We start from the raw sequence: 21,371 nt of genomic DNA on the forward strand, positions 1-21,371 counted from the left end.
CGCAACGAACATGTGATAACAATATATGAAACTGTGCGCTCGTATCTGCCCGACGGAGGCATCGAAAACTGCATCAGTTTAAACGTAATTTGTCTTACTGTTCACCTTATTATTTATGAGAATACATTTCATAACATGCAAGTATTATTCAATAATTACAGATCCAATTAAATATGATTCCCGATTAAACTGTACAACATATTTGAGGGGTTATTTTGCAAAAACGGATATCTCCGTTTGTATTTATTAACCTACATTTTTGTGTTATTTTTTTGTGCACTCCAGGTAACTCTTCATATATAATACGTGAGAGGTAATATTTCGATTTATTTTACTCAATGTTATCAATTTCAAAGCGTTTCTCGAAATTCATCCTTCTTCCATCGGAGTCGCAGTTTCTCATTTCGCCAGGTCATGTGTGTACGTATGGGTCAAAGTGTCCCTGGAGGACCGCACATTCTCCCGTCAAGTTAGTTTTTTATAAATCTAAATTCCAAAGTTTGCTTAGAAAGTGGTGTACACCTTTTGTGCCTATGCAACGTTTATAAATGAGGCCCCAGACCACATTATGTACTAAAAAGACATACGCACATCCAGTTAACGACGGACATACTAAGCAGGCGAAAGAAATGCCCAAAATCCACTAAAGGAGAGTAGGGCCAAAACATAGATGCCAAGTATAGAGCATCACACAAATCCCACGATTGGTCAGTATATAGGATATGAAGAGATAAACATCCAACATGCTTAATTGTGATGTGGTGAGGGAGAACCCAGGAGCAGAGAAGAGAACCAGATTAGGAAATATGTAAATACTAAATAAATAGTATTACTTTTTATACTTGTTCACATTTATGATATAATCTGTTAGTCTTCAACTCGTTGTCATGGTTCCCCCTGTCACCAGAGGACAGCAGAGACTGCTCTAGAGAGTATAACAACACAGGTGTTTTCAGTTACTAATCATGATTTCCTTTTTAGAGCTTTTTCTTTTCTGTTATCCTTTGCAGAAGCTTGATTTGTTTGCTGAGTGAGTTGGTGCCTGAGTGAGTTGGTGCCTGAGTGAGTTGGTGCCTGAGTGAGTTGGTGCCTGAGTGAGTTGGTGCCTGAGTGAGTTGGTGCCTGAGTGAGTTGGTGCCTGAGTGAGTTGGTGCCTGAGTGAGTTCGAGCCTGAGTGAGTTCGAGCCTGAGTGAGTTCGAGCCTGAGTGAGTTCGAGCCTGAGTGAGTTCGAGCCTGAGTGAGTTCGAGTCTGTGGTTGTTGTCACACTTTTACTTAGTACCATTCTGTTGAACATTTTCCAGAAATGGAAACCCACATACTTTATGATAATCCCAGTTTTATTTTACTGCATATCTGAACAATGAACTGCAATCGATGCCTCTTATTTCTTTCTAGAATGTGCAAGACGGTGTTGTGAAGTTGTCAATCACCAGTCGATTGAGAGAATAGCATGAATGAATGTAATTTACTGTCTTTGTATTTTACAATGCAATACAGAGACTGTGTTGCACATTCACTAGCCTGGTGGAACCAGTCTGATCATTGCATTCACCACAACAAAGCACCTGAACTGGCTCTTCTAGCTGGCTCCCCAGTCTGAATTAATCCCTACCCTCTCCTAATCTGTGTGACTGATGTGCGGCTCCGTGTGAAATCAGGAGCCAAGCAGAGAGATTCCATTGAATACAAGCAGAAATAACACATATTTTAAGATCAATCTACACAAGGGAGCTCAGTATAGTTGCATGATGACATGGGACATAAAAGGAAATGGATGAGAAGAGGCAGAGGCATAATCCCCATATGTGGCACAGGGGCACGTGCCCCTACAGATTTGTCCTGCTTAAAAAATATATATTTGTTGTTTCTGTATAATACTACTAGCCACCTATAGTCATTTTATAAGGTTGGTTTTAGCTAGCCCAGATAGGTTTCTGATCTCCCAACCTCATAACTAGATACAAAGAAGCCATTTCAGGCTAACAAACAAGTTAGTATCTAGCTTGTCTAACTATCTTAGCTGGCATGCCTGTTGGCAATGTTGATAGACTATACAAAAGCAAGCAATAACTAAATGTACTGAATAAGACCCACATTCCTTTATATTTTTTTACCCAGATTTTATCAGAGATGCAGAGAAGCATTTTTAATTTCGTAAAAAAAATAACCACCTGTCAGGAGGATACAAACAGCTCATGAGGTATGCTTAGATATGCAGATTAATAAACAGTGCCAGTCAAATGTTTGGACAAACCTACTCATTCAAGGGTTTTTCTTTATTTTTACTATTTTCTACATTGTAGAATAATAGTAAAGACATCAAAACTATGAAATAACACATGGAATCATGTAGTAACCAAAAACGTTGTTAAACAAATCAGTGTTATATTAGAGATTCTTAAAAGCCACCCTTTGCCTTGTTGACAGCTTTTCACACTCTTGGCATGCTCTCAACCAGCTTCACGAGGTTGTCACCTGGATTGTATTTCAATTAACAGGTGTGTCTTGTTAAAAGTTAATTTGTGGAATTTCCTTCCTTCTTAATGCATTTGAGCCAATCAGTTTTGTTGTGACAAGGTATGGGTGGTATACAGAAGATCGCCCTATTTGGTTAAAGACCAAGTCCATATTATAGCAAGAACAGCTCAAATAAGTAAAGAGAAATGACAGTCCATCATTACTTTAAAATATGAAGGTCAGTCAATCCGGAACATTTCAAGAACTTTAAGGGTTTCTTCAAGTGCAGTCACAAAAACCAAGAGCTATGATGAAACTGTCTCTCATGAGGACCACCACAGGAAAGGAAGACCCAGAGTGACCTCTGCTGCAAAGGATGAGTTCATTACAGTTAACTGCAGCTCAGATTGCAACACAAATAACTACTTCATAGAGTTCAAGTAACAGACACATCTCCACATCAACTGTTCAGAGGAGACTGCGTGAATAAGGCCTTCATGGTCGAATTGCTGCAAAGAAACCACTACTAAAGGACACCAATAATAAGAAGATACTTGCTTGGGCCAAAAAACATGAGCAATGGGTCAACTGCCTGTTCAGGGGCAGAACGACAGATCAGTATCTTGTCAGCTCAGGGATTTGAACTTGCAACCTTTCAGTTACTAGTCCAACACTCTAACCACTAGGCTACCCTGCCTAGTGAGACTTTGGGTTCCAACCGCCATGTCTTTGTGAGATGTAGAGTAGGTGAACGGATGATCTCCGCATGTGTGGTTCCCACCGTGAAGTATGGAGGAGGAGGTGTGATGGTGTGGGGGTGCTTTGCTGGTGACACTTATAGTGATTTATTTAGAATTTAAGGCACATTTAACCAGCATGGCTACCACAGCATTCTGCAGCGATATACCATCCCAACTGGTTTGCGCTTAGTGGGACTATCGTTTGTTTTTCAACAGGACCAAAAACATCTCCAGGCTGTGTAAGGGCTATTTGACCAAGAAGGAAAGTGATGGAGTGCTGTATCAGATGACCTGGCCTCCACAATCACCCGACCTCAACCCAATTGAAATGGTTTGGGATGAGTTGGACTGTAAAGTGAAGGAAAAGCAGCCAATAAGTGCTCAGCATATGTGGGAACTCCTTCAATACTGTTGGAAAAGCTATCTTTATCAAGCTGGTTGAGAGAATGACAAGAGTGTGCAAAGCTGTCATCCAGGTGGCAACTTTGAAGAATCTAAAATCTCAAATGTATTTTGATTTGTAAAATTTAGGGGGGTTACTACATGATTCCATATCTGTTATTTAATAGTTTTATGTCTTCACTATTATTCTACGATGTAGAAAATCCTAAAAAATAAAGACAAACCCTTGAAGGAGTAGAAGTGTCAACTTTTGACTGGTACTGTACATGTTATTTTATTAGAATTAAGTATAATGATTATGGCTCAAGATTGCATGAAAAAAACTGTTTCAGGTATTTGAAAAATAACAAATTTTTCCAACTTAAAACTTCTTTGGCTATTCAGAAGTTTGGATGAATGAGGTGCCCAAAGTAAACTGCCTTTTACTCGGGCCCAGAAGCTAGGATATGTAGTATTGGATACAAAACACTCTAAAGTTACCGAAACCGTTAAAATAATGTCTGTGAGTATAATAGAACTGATACCAGGCGAAAACCCGAGGAGAATCCATCCAGAATTTTTATTTTGGAGGTGACACCATTTAAAATGCCTTTCTATGGGGAAATCAATGGAATACCTCCCAGATTGCAATTCCTAGGGCTTCCAGTATATGTCAACAGTCTCTAGAAAGAGTTTCAGGCTTGTTTTAAAAAAAATGCTAGAATATGTAGTTTTTCTAAGTGGCTCCCATTTTGGCTGTAGTGTTATCACGAGAGTGGATGAGAGCGCACACTTCGTTATTTATCTCCGGTAATGAACATACTATTCTCCATCTTAAATGTTATTGTTTATTTACATATTAGGGTACCCAAGGATTGATTAGAAACGTTGTTTGACTTGTTTGGATGAAGTTTATTGGTAAGGTTTGGGATTCATTTTGTATGCATTTTGAACGAGGGAAACTGGTGGATTATTGAACGAAGCGTGTCAACTAAACTGACTTTTTGGGACATAAAGAAGGATTTTTTCGAACAAAACGACCAATTGTGATGTAGCTGGGACCCTTTGGATTGCAAACTGAAGAAGATCTTCAAAGGTAAGTGATTTAATTTATCGCTATTTCTGACTTTCGTGATGCCTCTGCTTGGTAGGAAAATGTTTTTAATGCTTTTGTACATGGGCGCTGTCCTCAGATAATTGCATGGTATGCTTTCGCCGTAAAGCCTTTTTGAAATCTGACAAAGTGGCTGGATTAACAAGAAGTTAAGCTTTTAACCGATGTATAACACTTGTATTTTCATGAATGTTTAATATTACAAATTTTGTATTTTGAATTTCGCGCTCTGCAATTTCACCGGATGTTGTCAAGGCCGGGCGCTAGTGGTACGCCTTTCCCAATTAAGGACAGGGGGAATAGTCCACCTCCAGACCACCCCCTACGTAGAGGTATTCGATCCATACCCCATATACCTCAATAGAAGCTAGCCTGAAGCTAGCCAGAAGCTAGCCAGTTTACTGGCTAACGTTAGTATTCAGCTAACCACGGTTGGTGGTCATCAGCTATCCTTTAGCTCGAAAAAACTTTCGCCAGTTTTGTACAACGCGACTCAGACAAGGGCATACCGGACCTATTTTCTCTCCATATCCCCGGATTTGTACCGCAAGCTCTGGACATTACACCTGGATCTTGCAGCTAGCTAGCTGGTATCCGAGTGGCTATTGCTTACGTCGGTCCTGGAGCAAACATCAATTATTCCGGAGCTAGCCAGCGGAAGAGTTCCATCAGCCTCTCCTGGGCTACAATCACCTATCCGGACCCGGTGCGGAGCCCCACCGGGCCTTCACGACTGGACTACCGACGTTATCTGCCCGAGGGAGTTATCAAACTGGCCCCTCCATCGCAACGTTACCTGAACACCCATCTGCGGCCCGCTAATCGTTAGCTGTCTTATCGGCTGCTATCTGAATAGGTCTATCGGGCAATTTTCTTGGGTCACTATAACTATATCTATTTTGCCAATTGGATTGGTCCCCTCTACCATACGAACCTCACTAATCTACCGACGGAAACGCACGAGGTGGCTAAAAACAGACCTCCATCCTCTGCCAGCTTGCTACCCATGGCACGGCTAGCTGTCTGAATCGCCGTGACCCCAACCAACCTCACTACTCACTGGACCCTTATGATCACTCGGCTAAGCATGCCTCTCCTTAATGTCAATATGCCTTGTCCATTGCTGTTCTGGTTAGTGTTTATTGGCTTATTTCGCCGTAGAGCCTCTAGCCCTGCTCATTATACCTTATCCAACCTCTCAGTTCCACCACCCACACATGCGATGACATCACCTGGTTTCAATTATGTTTCTAGAGACAATATCTCTCTCATCATCACTCAATGCCTAGGTTTACCTCCACTGTATTCGCATCCTACCATACCTTTGTCTGTACATTATACCTTGAAGCTATTTTATAGCCCCCAGAAACCTAATTTTACTCTCTGTTCCAGACGTCCTAGACGACCAATTCTCATAGCTTTTAGCCGTACCCTTATCCTACTCCTCCTCTGTTCCTCTGGTGATGTAGAGGTGATTCCGGGCCCTGCAGTGCCTAGCTCCACTCCTATTCCCCAGGCGCTCTCTTTTGATGACTTCTGTAACCGTACTAGCCTTGGTTAAGCCGCCTCCCTAAGTTTGTTTTATTCACTGCTTTAGCACTCTCTGCCAACCCGGATGTCCTAGCCATGTCTGAATCCTGGCTTAGGAAGACCACTGTTAGGAATATTATGAATAAATGACTAAACAATATTCTCATTTTAAATGGAACTGTAACTAAGTAAACTTATACTCTGTTTTATCTGATTAACAATATGAGTTCATAAGAAGGGATTGTGTGACACGGACAAGGAGTAATTAAAGTTAATGAACACCATTCCAACTAGGCAGAGAGGAATGGGTTGTGGATAGAGTAAGCAGATAGGGTCGTTAACCTATGGTTGAACTGACAAAACTTAGCTCTGGGGTGTTTTAGATAAGGCAGTGAGTGCATTCCTAGGTTTTCTGTTAATTAGAGCTGTCAGCTAAGTGGGGATCGATAATGGTGAGGGGTCAAGAGTTAATTCAGTTATGTTGTGTGAACGGTGAGTGTGTTAGTGAGTTGGAATTAACTTTTAAACTCCCTTAATTCTAGGTTGGGAAGCTGCCTCCACTCATCACTGTCAAACGCTCCCCGAAACACTTCAGCGAGCAGGCCTTTCTAATCGACCTGGCCCATGTATCCTGGAAGGATATTGACCTCATCCCGTCAGTAGAGGATGCCTGGTTATTTAAAAAAAATGCCTTCCTCGCCATCTTAAATAAGCATGCCCCATTCAAGAAATTTAGAACCAGAAACCGATATAGCCCTTGGTTCTCTCCAAACCTGACTGCCCTTAACCAACACAAAAACATCCTATGGCATTCTGCATTATCATCGAACAGCCCCTGTGATATGCAACTTTTCAGGGAAGTCAGAAACCAATATACACAGACAGTTAGAAAAGCCAAGGCTAGCTTTTTCAAGCAGAAATTTGCTTCCTGCAACACAAACTCAAAATGGAGAATAAGAGCACCTCCACCCAGCTGCCCACTGCACTGAGGATAGGAAACTCTGTCACCACCGATAAATGCACTATAAATGAGAATTTCAGTAAGCATTTTTTCACGGCTGGCCATGCTTTTCACCTGGCTACCCCTACCCCGGTCAACTGCACTGTACCCCCCACAACAACTCGCCCAAGCCTTCCCCATTCCTCCTTCTCCCAAATCCAGTCATCTGATATTCTGAAAGAGCGGCAAAATCTGGACCCCTACAAATCAGCCGGGCTAGACAATCTGGACCCTTTCTTTCTAAAATTATCTGCCGAAATTGTTGCAACCCCTATTACTAGCCTGTTCAACCTCTCTTTCTGAGATTCCCAAAGATTGGAAAGCAGCTGCGGTCATCCCCCTCTTCAAAGGGGGGGACACTCTTGACCCAAACTGCTACAGACCTATATCTATCCTACCCTGCCTTTCTAAGGTCTTTGAAAGCCAAGTCAACAAACAGATTACCGACAATTTCGAATCCCACCGCACCTTCTCCGCTATGCAATCTGGTTTCAGAGCTGGTCATGGGTACACCTCAGCCACGCTCAAGGTCCTAAACGATATCTTAACCGCCATCGATAAGAAACAATACTGTGCAGACATATTCATTCATTGACCTGGCCAAGGCTTTCGACCATGTCAATCACCACATCCTCATCGGCAGACTCGATAGCCTTGGTTTCTCAAATGATTGCCTCGCCTGGTTCACCAACTACTTCTCTGATAGAGTGTGTCTGATTCAGTGTGTCAAATCGGAGGGCCTGTTGTCCGGGCCTCTGGCAGTCTCTATGGGGGTGCCACATGGTTCAATTCTCGGGCCGACTTTCAAAAGTAAAACTAAATGCATGCTCTTCAACCGATCGCTGCCTGCACCTTCCCACCGGTCCAGCATCACTACTCTGGACGCTTCTGACATAGAATATGTGGACAACTACAAATACCTAGGTGTCTGGTTAGACTGTAAACTCTCCTTCCAAACTCACATCAAACATCTCCAATCCAAAGTTAAATCTAGAATTGGCTTCCTATTTCGCAACAAAGCATCCTTCACTCATGCTGCCAAACATAACCTCGTAAAACTGACCATCCTACCGATCCTCGACTTCGGCGATGTCATTTTCAAAATAGCCTCCAATACCCTACTCAATAAATTGAATGCAGTCTATCACAGTGCCATCCGTTTTGTCACCAAAGCCCCATATACTACCCACCACTGCGACCTGTACGCTCTCGTTGGCTGGCCCTCGCTTCATACTCGTCGCCAAACCCACTGGCTCGAGGTCATCTATAAGACCCTGCTGGGTAAAGTCCCCCCTTATCTCAGCTCGCTGGTCACCATAGCAGCACCCACCTGTAGCACGTGCTCCAGCAGGTATATCTCTCTGGTCACCCCCAAAACCAATTCTTCCATTGGCCGCCTCTCCTTCCAGTTCTCTGCTGCCAATGACTGGAACGAACTACAAAAATCTCTGTAACTGGAAACACTTATCTCCCTCACTAGCTTTAAGCACCAGCTGTCAGAGCAGCTCACAGATTACTGCACCTGTACATAGCCCATCTATAATTTAGCCCAAACAACTACCTCTTCCCCTACTGTATTTATTTATTTATTTTGCTCCTTTGCATTATTTATATCTCTATTCTTCCACTGCAAATCTACCATTCCAGTGTTTTACTTGCTATATTGTATTTACTTCGCCACCATGGCCTTTCTTTTGCCTTTACCTCCCTTATGTCACCTCATTTTCTCACATCGTATATAGACTTATTTTTCTACTATATTATTGACTGTATGTTTGTTTTACTCCATGTGTAACTCTGTGTTGTTGTATGTGTCGAACTGCTTTGCTTTATCTTGGCCGGGTCATTGGTCGGAAAGAAGTGGAGAGTCTTTGTGTTCTTTTAAGTGCTGTCATTAGGGTAGAAACTTTGATCTGTTTCTTCAAAGCTGCTACAGTGAACAGGTGTGTGTGTATGTGTGTGTGTGTGTGTGTGTGTGTGTGTGTGTTTGTGTGTTTGCGTGTTTGCGTGTTTGCGTGTTTGCGTGCATGTGTGTGTGAACAGGTGTGTTTCATAGAACAATCCGAGCTTTATTCTTTATACTGGCAGCTAGAGATTTGGGTTCTGATACCAGCCGTGTCTCCAGATGTACTATACCTCTCTCTCTTAAGGATCTCTACAAATCGGTGTCCCACCCTCGGGACGGTTGAACTAATGTGATTAGCATGACGTTGTAAGTTACAAAAACATTTCCCAGGACATAGACATATCTGATATTGGCAGAATTCTTAAATTCTTGTTAATCTAACTGCACTGTCCAATTTACAGTAGCTATTGCAGTGAAATAATACCATGCTATTGTTTGAGGAGAGTGCACAGTTATTAACTTGAAAAGTTATTAATAAACCAATTAGGCACATTTGGGCAGTCTTGATACACAATGTTGAACAGTGCAAATGCAATGGTTTATTGGATCAGTCTAAAACTTAGCACATACACTGCTGTCATCTAGTGGCCAACATCTAAATTGCACCTGGGCTGGAATAATACATTATGGCCTGTCTCTTGCATTTCAAAGATGATGGTACAATTTTGTTTTTTAAATGCATGTTTAGATTTGGGTATGTCATTTTAGGCAAATATTGAAAAAAAGGGGTGGATCCTTAAACTGCAGTTGGCCCAGAACAGAGCAGCATGTCTTGCTCTTCATTGTAATCAGAGGGCTGATATAAATACTATGCAGGCCAGTCTCTCTTGGTTAAGAGTTGAGGAGAGACTGACTGCATCACTTCTTTTTATAAGAAACATAGTGAACATACATACAGCTCTGACAAACACACACTTTCCCCACCAGACATGCCACCAGGGGTCTTTTCACAGTCCCCAAATCCAGAACAGATTTAAGAAAGCGTACAGTATTATATAGAGCCATTATTGCATGGAACTCCATTCCATCTCATATTGCTCAAGTGAACAGCAAACCTGGTTTCAAAAAACAGATAAAGCAACACCTCACAGCACAACGCCTCTCCCCTATTTGACCTAGATAGTTTGTGTGTATGTATTGATATGTAGGCTACTTGTGCCTTTTGTAAAAAATCTAATAATTGATGCAGTTCTGTCCTTGAACTGTTGTCTATTAATGTTCTGTATTATGTCATGTTTCACGTGGACCCCAGGAAGAGTAGCTGCTGCTTTTGCAACAGCTAATGGGGATCCTGATAAAATACCAAAAAATCTTGGCAATATCAGATTTTCTTTTACTTACTGTAAAGTAAAATCATAACAGTCATCACAGTAGTACATTCAAGTGTTCATCGTCATCTACTTTACAGACATACATTTTCTTCATGCAGTTCTCACATGTAGTAGACAAACCAGTTTAAATGTCAAATCTATAGGTCAACCAAACATTTACGTGATCAGCAATTAATAAGAGCAATTTTACTCTTTTTTTTTTACAAAGAAGATCATATAAAAAGTAATTTGAGGATTGTATTGTGAAAGGCAATTACTTTATATGAACATGTATTTCAATGTGAAATATGTATTTCTAGATTAAACACTGATTAGGTTTGGTGAAAAGGTGACTGTGATTCTTTGTGTTGTTCTCAGCCAATTTGAAAATGTACTTTGCCTTTTTAATGATCTGTTTTGAGTGTTGTACAAAGAGTTGTGCAAATGTACCACATACTTTTAATCAAAGAGCAGTATGTGCCAGTTTTAGCAGTCTGTTCTAGCTGCCTGTTAAAGCTGACAGACAGACACAACTGGGACTATGGCAGATATTGTCAAATTATTTTCAGATAGATGCATTTATAGACATCCCTTCATCAGTACTTTTCTCTCTCTCCATTAGGTTACCTCGGTGACCTGCATCTGTCCAAGTGCATCTGGAAATAATCTGAGTTATCTCCCTAAATAACACTGAATAGTCATTTTCTGAAAGGTTGAATACGTCTTTATTATTCAGTAACGCTTATTGAAGAAGAAACATAAGTAGGAGGATACTCCTCTATGAGGTTTGTAAAATATTCTGGAAGAGTGCCTAATTCACATTTTTATATAAATAAAAACAGGTGAAGATTGAGTAGAGATTACCGGATTTGCTCACATTTTCCAGACCGGACCGGATTCCAATAACAGAACTAAATGCGCATGCAGGGGGGATTAACCAAACGACAATCGTCTCATGTGGCGTCATCTTGTAATGGTCATTGTGACGTCACAGCACTGGTGAGAAACCTCTTGGTGCTTTTAGTGTTGCGGAGACGCGGAGAGAGAATAGACGGGACTCCGTTGAGGGCAGCGCTGCGCAAACTAAGTGATTTTCGGGTGCAACATCACAAACGGGTCACGGGGGTTAGGCCTAATCAACTGTCAAATCAAATGATCATTATGCCCCTTCAACAGTCGTTATTTATCTGAGGGTCTGAAGTCAAGACCTAGGTCGGAGTTCGCCTACAATTACCCTTTTTTTTGTTTTCTTCATCCGTTGACATTGATCGCGCTGTAGCATAGGTTATTTTCCCCAGTTTTACAGAGAGTGAACATAACTCAATCCCGGACAAACAAGTTCTCATTAAAACTGATTAATTATGTATTTTCCCAAAGGAATGTACTTTTGGAGAAGCATGCTGCTCTTGGAAATCTCGAGGTTTGCCTTGTCCTGAGTAGATTGGTGAGTAACTGCTTATTTGGAGCTGGCTGTATGTTAGATAATTGATCTAGTTGTAACCCACATTCATTTTCACAAAGCATCCTAGGTATGTAAAAACATACACTGGGAAACTAGAATAGAATTTAATCAAATTGAAAATGATTCTATAGACTAGAATACAATAGAATTTAATAGAAGAGAATATGACTTCATTGGCTAGTCAGAGAAATCTGATGCCACAGCACCTGCTTGTACATTCTATGGTGTTAAAGCATCAGGGCACCCTGGATATGCATGTGAAAACGCCATGAGAAGCAATTGAACCTCTATCAGGGAACCCTGGAAAGGTATTTAAAAGAGGCAGAGTAACACAAGTAACACAACATGATTGTTATTCAAAATACTATTAACTATTATTAAAATACTATTAACTATTAAACAGACTAACTGTTATTAAATAAAAATAGACAATCTGGTTCTATATTGAGAACCACTATGTGTATGCTCACACTGTTCATGATTTGACGCTGACTAGGCTACGTTGTCTCCTCTTTTCCTCTCCAGTGCTGATGGTAGAGAGAGAGACCTCGGTCAGCCTGAGACCAGTGTTGATGGTAGAGAGACCTCGGTCAGCCTGAGACCAGTGTTGATGGTAGAGAGACCTCGGTCAGCCTGAGACCAGTGTTGATGGTAGGGAGAGAGACCTCGGTCAGCCTGAGACCAGTGTTGATGGTAGGGAGAGAGACCTCGGTCAGCCTGAGACCAGTGTTGATGGTAGGGAGAGAGACCTCGGTCAGACTGAGACCAGTGTTGATGGTAGGGAGAGAGACCTCGGTCAGACTGAGACCAGTGTTGATGGTAGGGAGAGAGACCTCGGTCAGCCTGAGACCAGTGTTGATGGTAGAGAGAGAGACCTCGGTCAGCCTGAGACCAGTGTTGATGGTAGAGAGACCTCGGTCAGCCTGAGACCAGTGTTGATGGTAGAGAGACCTCGGTCAGCCTGAGACCAGTGTTGATGGTAGGGAGAGAGACCTCGGTCAGCCTGAGACCAGTGTTGATGGTAGGGAGAGAGACCTCGGTCAGCCTGAGACCAGTGTTGATGGTAGAGAGAGAGACCTCGGTCAGCCTGAGACCAGTGTTGATGGTAGAGAGACCTCGGTCAGCCTGAGACCAGTGTTGATGGTAGAGAGACCTCGGTCAGCCTGAGACCAGTGTTGATGGTAGGGAGAGAGACCTCGGTCAGACTGAGACCAGTGTTGATGGTAGGGAGAGAGACCTCGGTCAGTCTGAGACCAGTGCTGATGGTAGGGAGAGAGACCTCGGTCAGCCTGAGACCAGTGTTGATGGTAGAGAGAGAGACCTCGGTCAGCCTGAGACCAGTGTTGAGGGTAGAGAGAGAGACCTCGGTCAGCCTGAGACCAGTGTTGATGGTAGAGAGAGAGACCTCGGTCAGCCTGAGACCAGTGTTGATGGTAGGGAGAGAGACCTCGGTCAGCCTGAGACCAGTGTTGAGGGTAGGGAGAGAGACCTCGGTCAGCCTGAGACCAGTGCTGATGGTAAGGAGAGAGACCTCGGTCAGCCTGAGACCAGTGTTTGAGGGTAGGGAGAGAGACCTCGGTCAGCCTGAGACCAGTGTTTGAGGGTAGGGAGAGAGACCTCGGTCAGACTGAGACCAGTGTTGAGGGTAGAGAGAGAGACCTCGGTCAGACTGAGACCAGTGTTGATGGTAAGGAGAGAGACCTCGGTCAGCCTGAGACCAGTGTTGAGGGTAGAGAGAGAGACCTCGGTCAGACTGAGACCAGTGTTGATGGTAAGGAGAGAGACCTCGGTCAGCCTGAGACCAGTGTTGATGGTAGGGAGAGAGACCTCTGTCAGCCTGAGACCAGTGTTGATGGTAGGGAGAGAGACCTCGGTCAGCCTGAGACCAGTGTTGATGGTAAGGAGAGAGACCTCGGTCAGCCTGAGACCAGTGTTGATGGTAGGGAGAGAGACCTCGGTCAGCCTGAGACCAGTGTTGATGGTAGAGAGAGAGACCTCGGTCAGTCTGAGACCAGTGCTGATGGTAGGGAGAGAGACCTCGGTCAGCCTGAGACCAGTGTTGATGGTAGGGAGAGAGACCTCGGTCAGCCTGAGACCAGTGTTGATGGTAGAGAGAGAGACCTCGGTCAGCCTGAGACCAGTGTTGATGGTAGAGAGAGAGACCTCGGTCAGTCTGAGACCAGTGTTGATGGTAGGGAGAGAGACCTCGGTCAGCCTGAGACCAGTGTTGATGGTAGGGAGAGAGACCTCGGTCAGCCTGAGACCAGTGTTGATGGTAGAGAGAGAGACCTCGGTCAGTCTGAGACCAGTGTTGATGGTAGGGAGAGAGACCTCGGTCAGCCTGAGACCAGTGTTGATGGTAGGGAGAGAGACCTCGGTCAGCCTGAGACCAGTGTTGATGGTAAGGAGAGAGACCTCGGTCAGCCTGAGACCAGTGTTGATGGTAGGGAGAGAGACCTCGGTCAGCCTGAGACCAGTGTTGATGGTAGAGAGAGAGACCTCGGTCAGTCTGAGACCAGTGCTGATGGTAGGGAGAGAGACCTCGGTCAGCCTGAGACCAGTGTTGATGGTAGGGAGAGAGACCTCGGTCAGCCTGAGACCAGTGTTGATGGTAGGGAGAGAGACCTCGGTCAGCCTGAGACCAGTGCTGATGGTAGAGAGAGAGACCTCGGTCAGACTGAGACCAGTGTTGATGGTAGAGAGAGAGACCTCGGTCAGCCTGAGACCAGTGTTGATGGTAGTTAGAGAGACCTCGGTCAGACTGAGACCAGTGTTGATGGTAGGGAGAGAGACCTCGGTCAGCCTGAGACCAGTGTTGATGGTAGGGAGAGAGACCTCGGTCAGCCTGAGACCAGTGTTGATGGTAGGGAGAGAGACCTCGGTCAGACTGAGACCAGTGTTGAGGGTAGAGAGAGAGACCTCGGTCAGACTGAGACCAGTGTTGATGGTAAGGAGAGAGACCTCGGTCAGCCTGAGACCAGTGTTGATGGTAGGGAGAGAGACCTCTGTCAGCCTGAGACCAGTGTTGATGGTAGGGAGAGAGACCTCGGTCAGCCTGAGACCAGTGTTGATGGTAAGGAGAGAGACCTCGGTCAGCCTGAGACCAGTGTTGATGGTAGGGAGAGAGACCTCGGTCAGCCTGAGACCAGTGTTGATGGTAGAGAGAGAGACCTCGGTCAGTCTGAGACCAGTGCTGATGGTAGGGAGAGAGACCTCGGTCAGCCTGAGACCAGTGTTGATGGTAGGGAGAGAGACCTCGGTCAGCCTGAGACCAGTGTTGATGGTAGAGAGAGAGACCTCGGTCAGCCTGAGACCAGTGTTGATGGTAGAGAGAGAGACCTCGGTCAGTCTGAGACCAGTGTTGATGGTAGGGAGAGAGACCTCGGTCAGCCTGAGACCAGTGTTGATGGTAGGGAGAGAGACCTCGGTCAGCCTGAGACCAGTGTTGATGGTAGAGAGAGAGACCTCGGTCAGTCTGAGACCAGTGTTGATGGTAGGGAGAGAGACCTCGGTCAGCCTGAGACCAGTGTTGATGGTAGGGAGAGAGACCTCGGTCAGCCTGAGACCAGTGTTGATGGTAAGGAGTGAGACCTCGGTCAGCCTGAGACCAGTGTTGATGGTAGGGAGAGAGACCTCGGTCAGCCTGAGACCAGTGTTGATGGTAGAGAGAGAGACCTCGGTCAGTCTGAGACCAGTGCTGATGGTAGGGAGAGAGACCTCGGTCAGCCTGAGACCAGTGTTGATGGTAGGGAGAGAGACCTCGGTCAGCCTGAGACCAGTGTTGATGGTAGGGAGAGAGACCTCGGTCAGCCTGAGACCAGTGCTGATGGTAGAGAGAGAGACCTCGGTCAGACTGAGACCAGTGTTGATGGTAGAGAGAGAGACCTCGGTCAGCCTGAGACCAGTGTTGATGGTAGGGAGAGAGACCTCGGTCAGACTGAGACCAGTGTTGATGGTAGGGAGAGAGACCTCGGTCAGCCTGAGACCAGTGTTGATGGTAGGGAGAGAGACCTCGGTCAGCCTGAGACCAGTGCTGATGGTAGGGAGAGAGACCTCGGTCAGCCTGAGACCAGTGCTGATGGTAGGGAGAGAGACCTCGGTCAGCCTGAGACCAGTGTTGATGGTAGGGAGAGAGACCTCGGTCAGCCTGAGACCAGTGCTGATGGTAGGGAGAGAGACCTCGGTCAGCCTGAGACCAGTGCTGATGGTAGGGAGAGAGACCTCGGTCAGCCTGAGACCAGTGTTGATGGTAGGGAGAGAGACCTCGGTCAGCCTGAGACCAGTGTTGATGGTAGGGAGAGAGACCTCGGTCAGCCTGAGACCAGTGTTGAGGGTAGAGAGAGAGACCTCGGTCAGACTGAGACCAGTGTTGATGGTAAGGAGAGAGACCTCGGTCAGCCTGAGACCAGTGTTGATGGTAGGGAGAGAGACCTCTGTCAGCCTGAGACCAGTGTTGATGGTAGGGAGAGAGACCTCGGTCAGCCTGAGACCAGTGTTGATGGTAAGGAGAGAGACCTCGGTCAGCCTGAGACCAGTGTTGATGGTAGGGAGAGAGACCTCGGTCAGCCTGAGACCAGTGTTGATGGTAGAGAGAGAGACCTCGGTCAGTCTGAGACCAGTGCTGATGGTAGGGAGAGAGACCTCGGTCAGCCTGAGACCAGTGTTGATGGTAGGGAGAGAGACCTCGGTCAGCCTGAGACCAGTGTTGATGGTAGAGAGAGAGACCTCGGTCAGCCTGAGACCAGTGTTGATGGTAGAGAGAGAGACCTCGGTCAGTCTGAGACCAGTGTTGATGGTAGGGAGAGAGACCTCGGTCAGCCTGAGACCAGTGTTGATGGTAGGGAGAGAGACCTCGGTCAGCCTGAGACCAGTGTTGATGGTAGAGAGAGAGACCTCGGTCAGTCTGAGACCAGTGTTGATGGTAGGGAGAGAGACCTCGGTCAGCCTGAGACCAGTGTTGATGGTAGGGAGAGAGACCTCGGTCAGCCTGAGACCAGTGTTGATGGTAAGGAGAGAGACCTCGGTCAGCCTGAGACCAGTGTTGATGGTAAGGAGAGAGACCTCGGTCAGCCTGAGACCAGTGTTGATGGTAGGGAGAGAGACCTCGGTCAGCCTGAGACCAGTGTTGATGGTAGAGAGAGAGACCTCGGTCAGTCTGAGACCAGTGCTGATGGTAGGGAGAGAGACCTCGGTCAGCCTGAGACCAGTGTTGATGGTAGGGAGAGAGACCTCGGTCAGCCTGAGACCAGTGTTGATGGTAGAGAGAGAGACCTCGGTCAGCCTGAGACCAGTGTTGATGGTAGAGAGAGAGACCTCGGTCAGTCTGAGACCAGTGTTGATGGTAGGGAGAGAGACCTCGGTCAGCCTGAGACCAGTGTTGATGGTAGGGAGAGAGACCTCGGTCAGCCTGAGACCAGTGTTGATGGTAGAGAGAGAGACCTCGGTCAGTCTGAGACCAGTGTTGATGGTAGGGAGAGAGACCTCGGTCAGCCTGAGACCAGTGTTGATGGTAGGGAGAGAGACCTCGGTCAGCCTGAGACCAGTGTTGATGGTAAGGAGAGAGACCTCGGTCAGCCTGAGACCAGTGTTGATGGTAGGGAGAGAGACCTCGGTCAGCCTGAGACCAGTGTTGATGGTAGAGAGAGAGACCTCGGTCAGTCTGAGACCAGTGCTGATGGTAGGGAGAGAGACCTCGGTCAGCCTGAGACCAGTGTTGATGGTAGGGAGAGAGACCTCGGTCAGCCTGAGACCAGTGTTGATGGTAGGGAGAGAGACCTCGGTCAGCCTGAGACCAGTGCTGATGGTAGAGAGAGAGACCTCGGTCAGACTGAGACCAGTGTTGATGGTAGAGAGAGAGACCTCGGTCAGCCTGAGACCAGTGTTGATGGTAGGGAGAGAGACCTCGGTCAGACTGAGACCAGTGTTGATGGTAGGGAGAGAGACCTCGGTCAGCCTGAGACCAGTGTTGATGGTAGGGAGAGAGACCTCGGTCAGCCTGAGACCAGTGCTGATGGTAGGGAGAGAGACCTCGGTCAGCCTGAGACCAGTGCTGATGGTAGGGAGAGAGACCTCGGTCAGCCTGAGACCAGTGTTGATGGTAGGGAGAGAGACCTCGGTCAGCCTGAGACCAGTGCTGATGGTAGGGAGAGAGACCTCGGTCAGCCTGAGACCAGTGCTGATGGTAGGGAGAGAGACCTCGGTCAGCTTGAGACCAGTGTTGATGGTAGGGAGAGAGACCTCGGTCAGCCTGAGACCAGTGTTGATGGTAGGGAGAGAGACCTCGGTCAGCCTGAGACCAGTGTTGATGGTAGGGAGAGAGACCTCGGTCAGCTTGAGACCAGTGTTGATGGTAGGGAGAGAGACCTCTGTCAGTCTGAGACCAGTGTTGATGGTAGGGAGAGAGACCTCGGTCAGCCTGTGACCCATCTACCTGTCTGTCTGTCCACAGATCACCTGTACAGAGGCTGCAATAGGAGATTTAAAACCTCTACTATCCCTGTGGGAATATGTACAACCATCCACCTCTCCAGGACAAAGGATGTCAGAACTGATACAGAGTCTGGAACAATGCCAACCCCAGAGAGAGGCTGTCTGGAATGTCTTTTACCTTGTTGTTTTTATTATCACGGGACACAAACAAACAAGAAGATGTTATCAGATATGTTTGTTTGGATGAAAGGGAGAAACCCAGAGTGTTTTCTTTCCTTCTGACCAGGCTCTTCTCTACACTATGAGCTGATTGACCCCTCTCTGCCCCCCCTCCACCCCCCCCCCCCACACACAAATCGTCCCACCCCACCACCTCCCTCCCACCGACAATGGATCTTACGAATGACACCACGGTCATCACAGACAGCGACTTATTGGATGACTCCTCAACCCGCATCCTGACTGGCTGTTTCCTCTCGCTGCTCATCCTCTCCACGTTGCTCGGCAACATCCTTGTGTGTGCCGCCGTCACCAAGTGCCGTCACCTGCGTTCCAAAGTCACCAACTTCTTTGTGATCTCGTTGGCCGTCTCCGACCTCCTGGTCGCTGTGCTGGTGATGCCGTGGAAGGCTGTGACGGAAGTCGCAGGGTTCTGGCCGTTTGGCTCGTTCTGCGACACTTGGGTGGCGTTCGACATCATGTGCTCCACGGCATCCATCTTGAACCTGTGTGTGATCAGCGTGGACCGTTACTGGGCAATATCCAGCCCGTTCCGCTATGAGAGGAACATGACTCCTAAAGTGGCGTTTGTGATGATCAGCGTGGCCTGGACACTCTCCGTCCTCATCTCCTTCATCCCCGTCCAGCTCAGCTGGCACAAAGCCCAGACCTTTACCTCTACCTCCATCACTACCTCCACAACCACCCCCTACGGCCTCCAGGCCCACCCAGACTCCTCTAACCCTGTTGGGGATAACAACACACATCAGGCGCCCCGGGACTGGGACAACTGTCACTTCAGCCTGAACCGGACCTACGCCATCTCTACTTCTCTGATCAGCTTCTATATCCCAGTGATCATCATGGTGGTCACCTACACCCAGATCTACCGCATCGCCCACCGTCAGATCAGATGCATCGCCACCCTAGAACGAGCCGCAGAGAGCGCCAAGAACCGACACAACAGCATGGGAGAAGGCGGCGGAGAATCCAGCATCTCCGAATCGGAGAGCTCGTTCAAGATGACGTTCAAACGGGAGACAAAAGTCCTGAAGACGCTGACTCTGATCGTGGGCGTGTTCGTGTGCTGCTGGCTGCCCTTCTTCATCCTGAACTGCATGGTGCCGTTCTGTGAGCCGTCGCCCCGCGGAGCCGCGGCCTCCTTCACCTGTATCAGCCCCACTATGTTTGATGTGTTTGTGTGGTTCGGGTGGGCCAACTCTTCCATCAACCCCATCATATATGCCTTCAACCCAGACTTCCGCAAAGCATTCTCTATCCTCCTGGGCTGCCACAGATTCTGTCCCGGAGATCACGGCATGGGCGCGTTCAGTCTCAATAAGAAGTGAGCTCAGAGCCTCAGAATTCCCAGTGGTAGTAATAAAAAACATACATGGAAAACATCTGCTGAGACACTGGTCTCAGAAGAGGACCTACAGTACCAGCTGTCATGAACGTCAGAGAACTATAGCATGCCATCATCGTCTGGTGCATTGTATCGCCATAAGCAAGCAGAGTAAGCACTACAACCTTGGTGTAAAAGGTTTGTTGTTGTCATTGAGGGTGCCGCCACCTTGTGCAGTGTCACTGGGCATAACGTACAGTATGATCTGAAATGGCACTGCAATAAGAGTCGAGTGACCCTTTGCAGTGTCCCTGACTGTGCAGCGAGTGCAGTACATATGACACATTGTGACACATTGTGTGACACATTGTCTCTTTGGAGTAGATACTACAGTGAGTCAGGGCCCCAGACTCTGACCCAGTGATGCTTTATTGTGAATTTTACAGAATGTTAAAAAGAGGTCACTTTATTACAAACGTTTTGAGATGTAATACAGTACTTCAAGAAAATATATTATTCTTTACAATGTGTTCTCTTGCAAACAGTAACTTTGATTGTGTTTTTGTTAAAGTCAATACCAATACTGCCATTGTTTTAATTGATGGGGAACACCAAATGACGGTTAACTGAATAATCTTTCTAATGATGGTAATGAAATTCAGAAAGCTTAAGGCTATTTCATAACAAACATCAATTTAATTTGGGCTGCCATTTTAAATCCCTCTCCAAAGTGTTTTACCTTATTAATGAGCTACTCATCTTGCATTGTGTCTGTGGCTTTTCCAAAGCAATGCCAGGTGTCCCAACAAGCTCTCATAGTCTCACTGCAGAATGAGACGCTCAGCCACGTTCTCCAAACGTCAAATTTCGAAGTGTTTTTCCTGCTCCTGCTGCTTTGTATCATTCCATTTCTCCAAACGTCAACTTTCGAAGTTAAGGGTTAAGTTTAAGCACTAATTTAGAATGGTTAAGGATTAAGGTTTGGGAAAGGGTTCAAACATTAAGTTTAGGCACTCATTCTGAATGGTTAAGGTAATGGTTAAGGTTTTGGATAGGGTTCAAACATTAAGTTTAGGCACTCATTCTGAATGGTTAAGGTAATGGTTAAGGTTTTGGATAGGGTTCAAACATTAAGTTTAGGCACTCATTCTGAATGGTTAAGGTAATGGTTAAGGTTTTGGATAGGGTTCAAACATTAAGTTTAGGCACTCATTCTGAATGGTTAAGGTAATGGTTAAGGTTTTGGATAGGGTTCAAACATTAAGTTTAGGCACTCATTCTGAATGGTTAAGGTTTTGGATAGGGTTCAAACATTAAGTTTAGACACTAACATGCTGACCAGAACGCTCGAGCCATCGCACGCATGTTGATTTTGTCCACCCACACCAGACGCAATCAGGACATGCAGGTTGAAATATCAAAACGAACTCTGAACCAACTATATTAATTTGGGAACAGGTCGAAAAGCATTAAACA

At 46.1% G+C, this 21,371-nt stretch overlaps 1 protein-coding gene across 1 annotated transcript; it reads left to right on the forward strand.

The window, feature by feature from the left end:
* The first annotated feature begins 18,683 nt into the window (after positions 1-18,683).
* On the forward strand, positions 18,684-20,933 carry LOC110489117 (D(1) dopamine receptor-like). The gene has a single exon (XM_021561694.2). The coding sequence runs from the start codon at positions 18,721-18,723 to the stop codon at positions 19,897-19,899; it is 1,179 nt and encodes a 392-aa protein (XP_021417369.2). The 5' UTR covers positions 18,684-18,720; the 3' UTR covers positions 19,900-20,933.
* The last annotated feature ends 438 nt before the right edge of the window (positions 20,934-21,371 follow it).

Source organism: Oncorhynchus mykiss, chromosome 14 (genome assembly GCF_013265735.2).
Source record: "Oncorhynchus mykiss isolate Arlee chromosome 14, USDA_OmykA_1.1, whole genome shotgun sequence".
In the NCBI taxonomy this organism is placed as follows: domain Eukaryota; kingdom Metazoa; phylum Chordata; class Actinopteri; order Salmoniformes; family Salmonidae; genus Oncorhynchus; species Oncorhynchus mykiss.

Excerpts from the sequence above, each read along its gene's own strand:
- LOC110489117 (XM_021561694.2), top strand. The coding sequence starts at position 18,721 with ATGGATCTTACGAATGACACCACGGTCATCACAGACAGCGACTTATTG.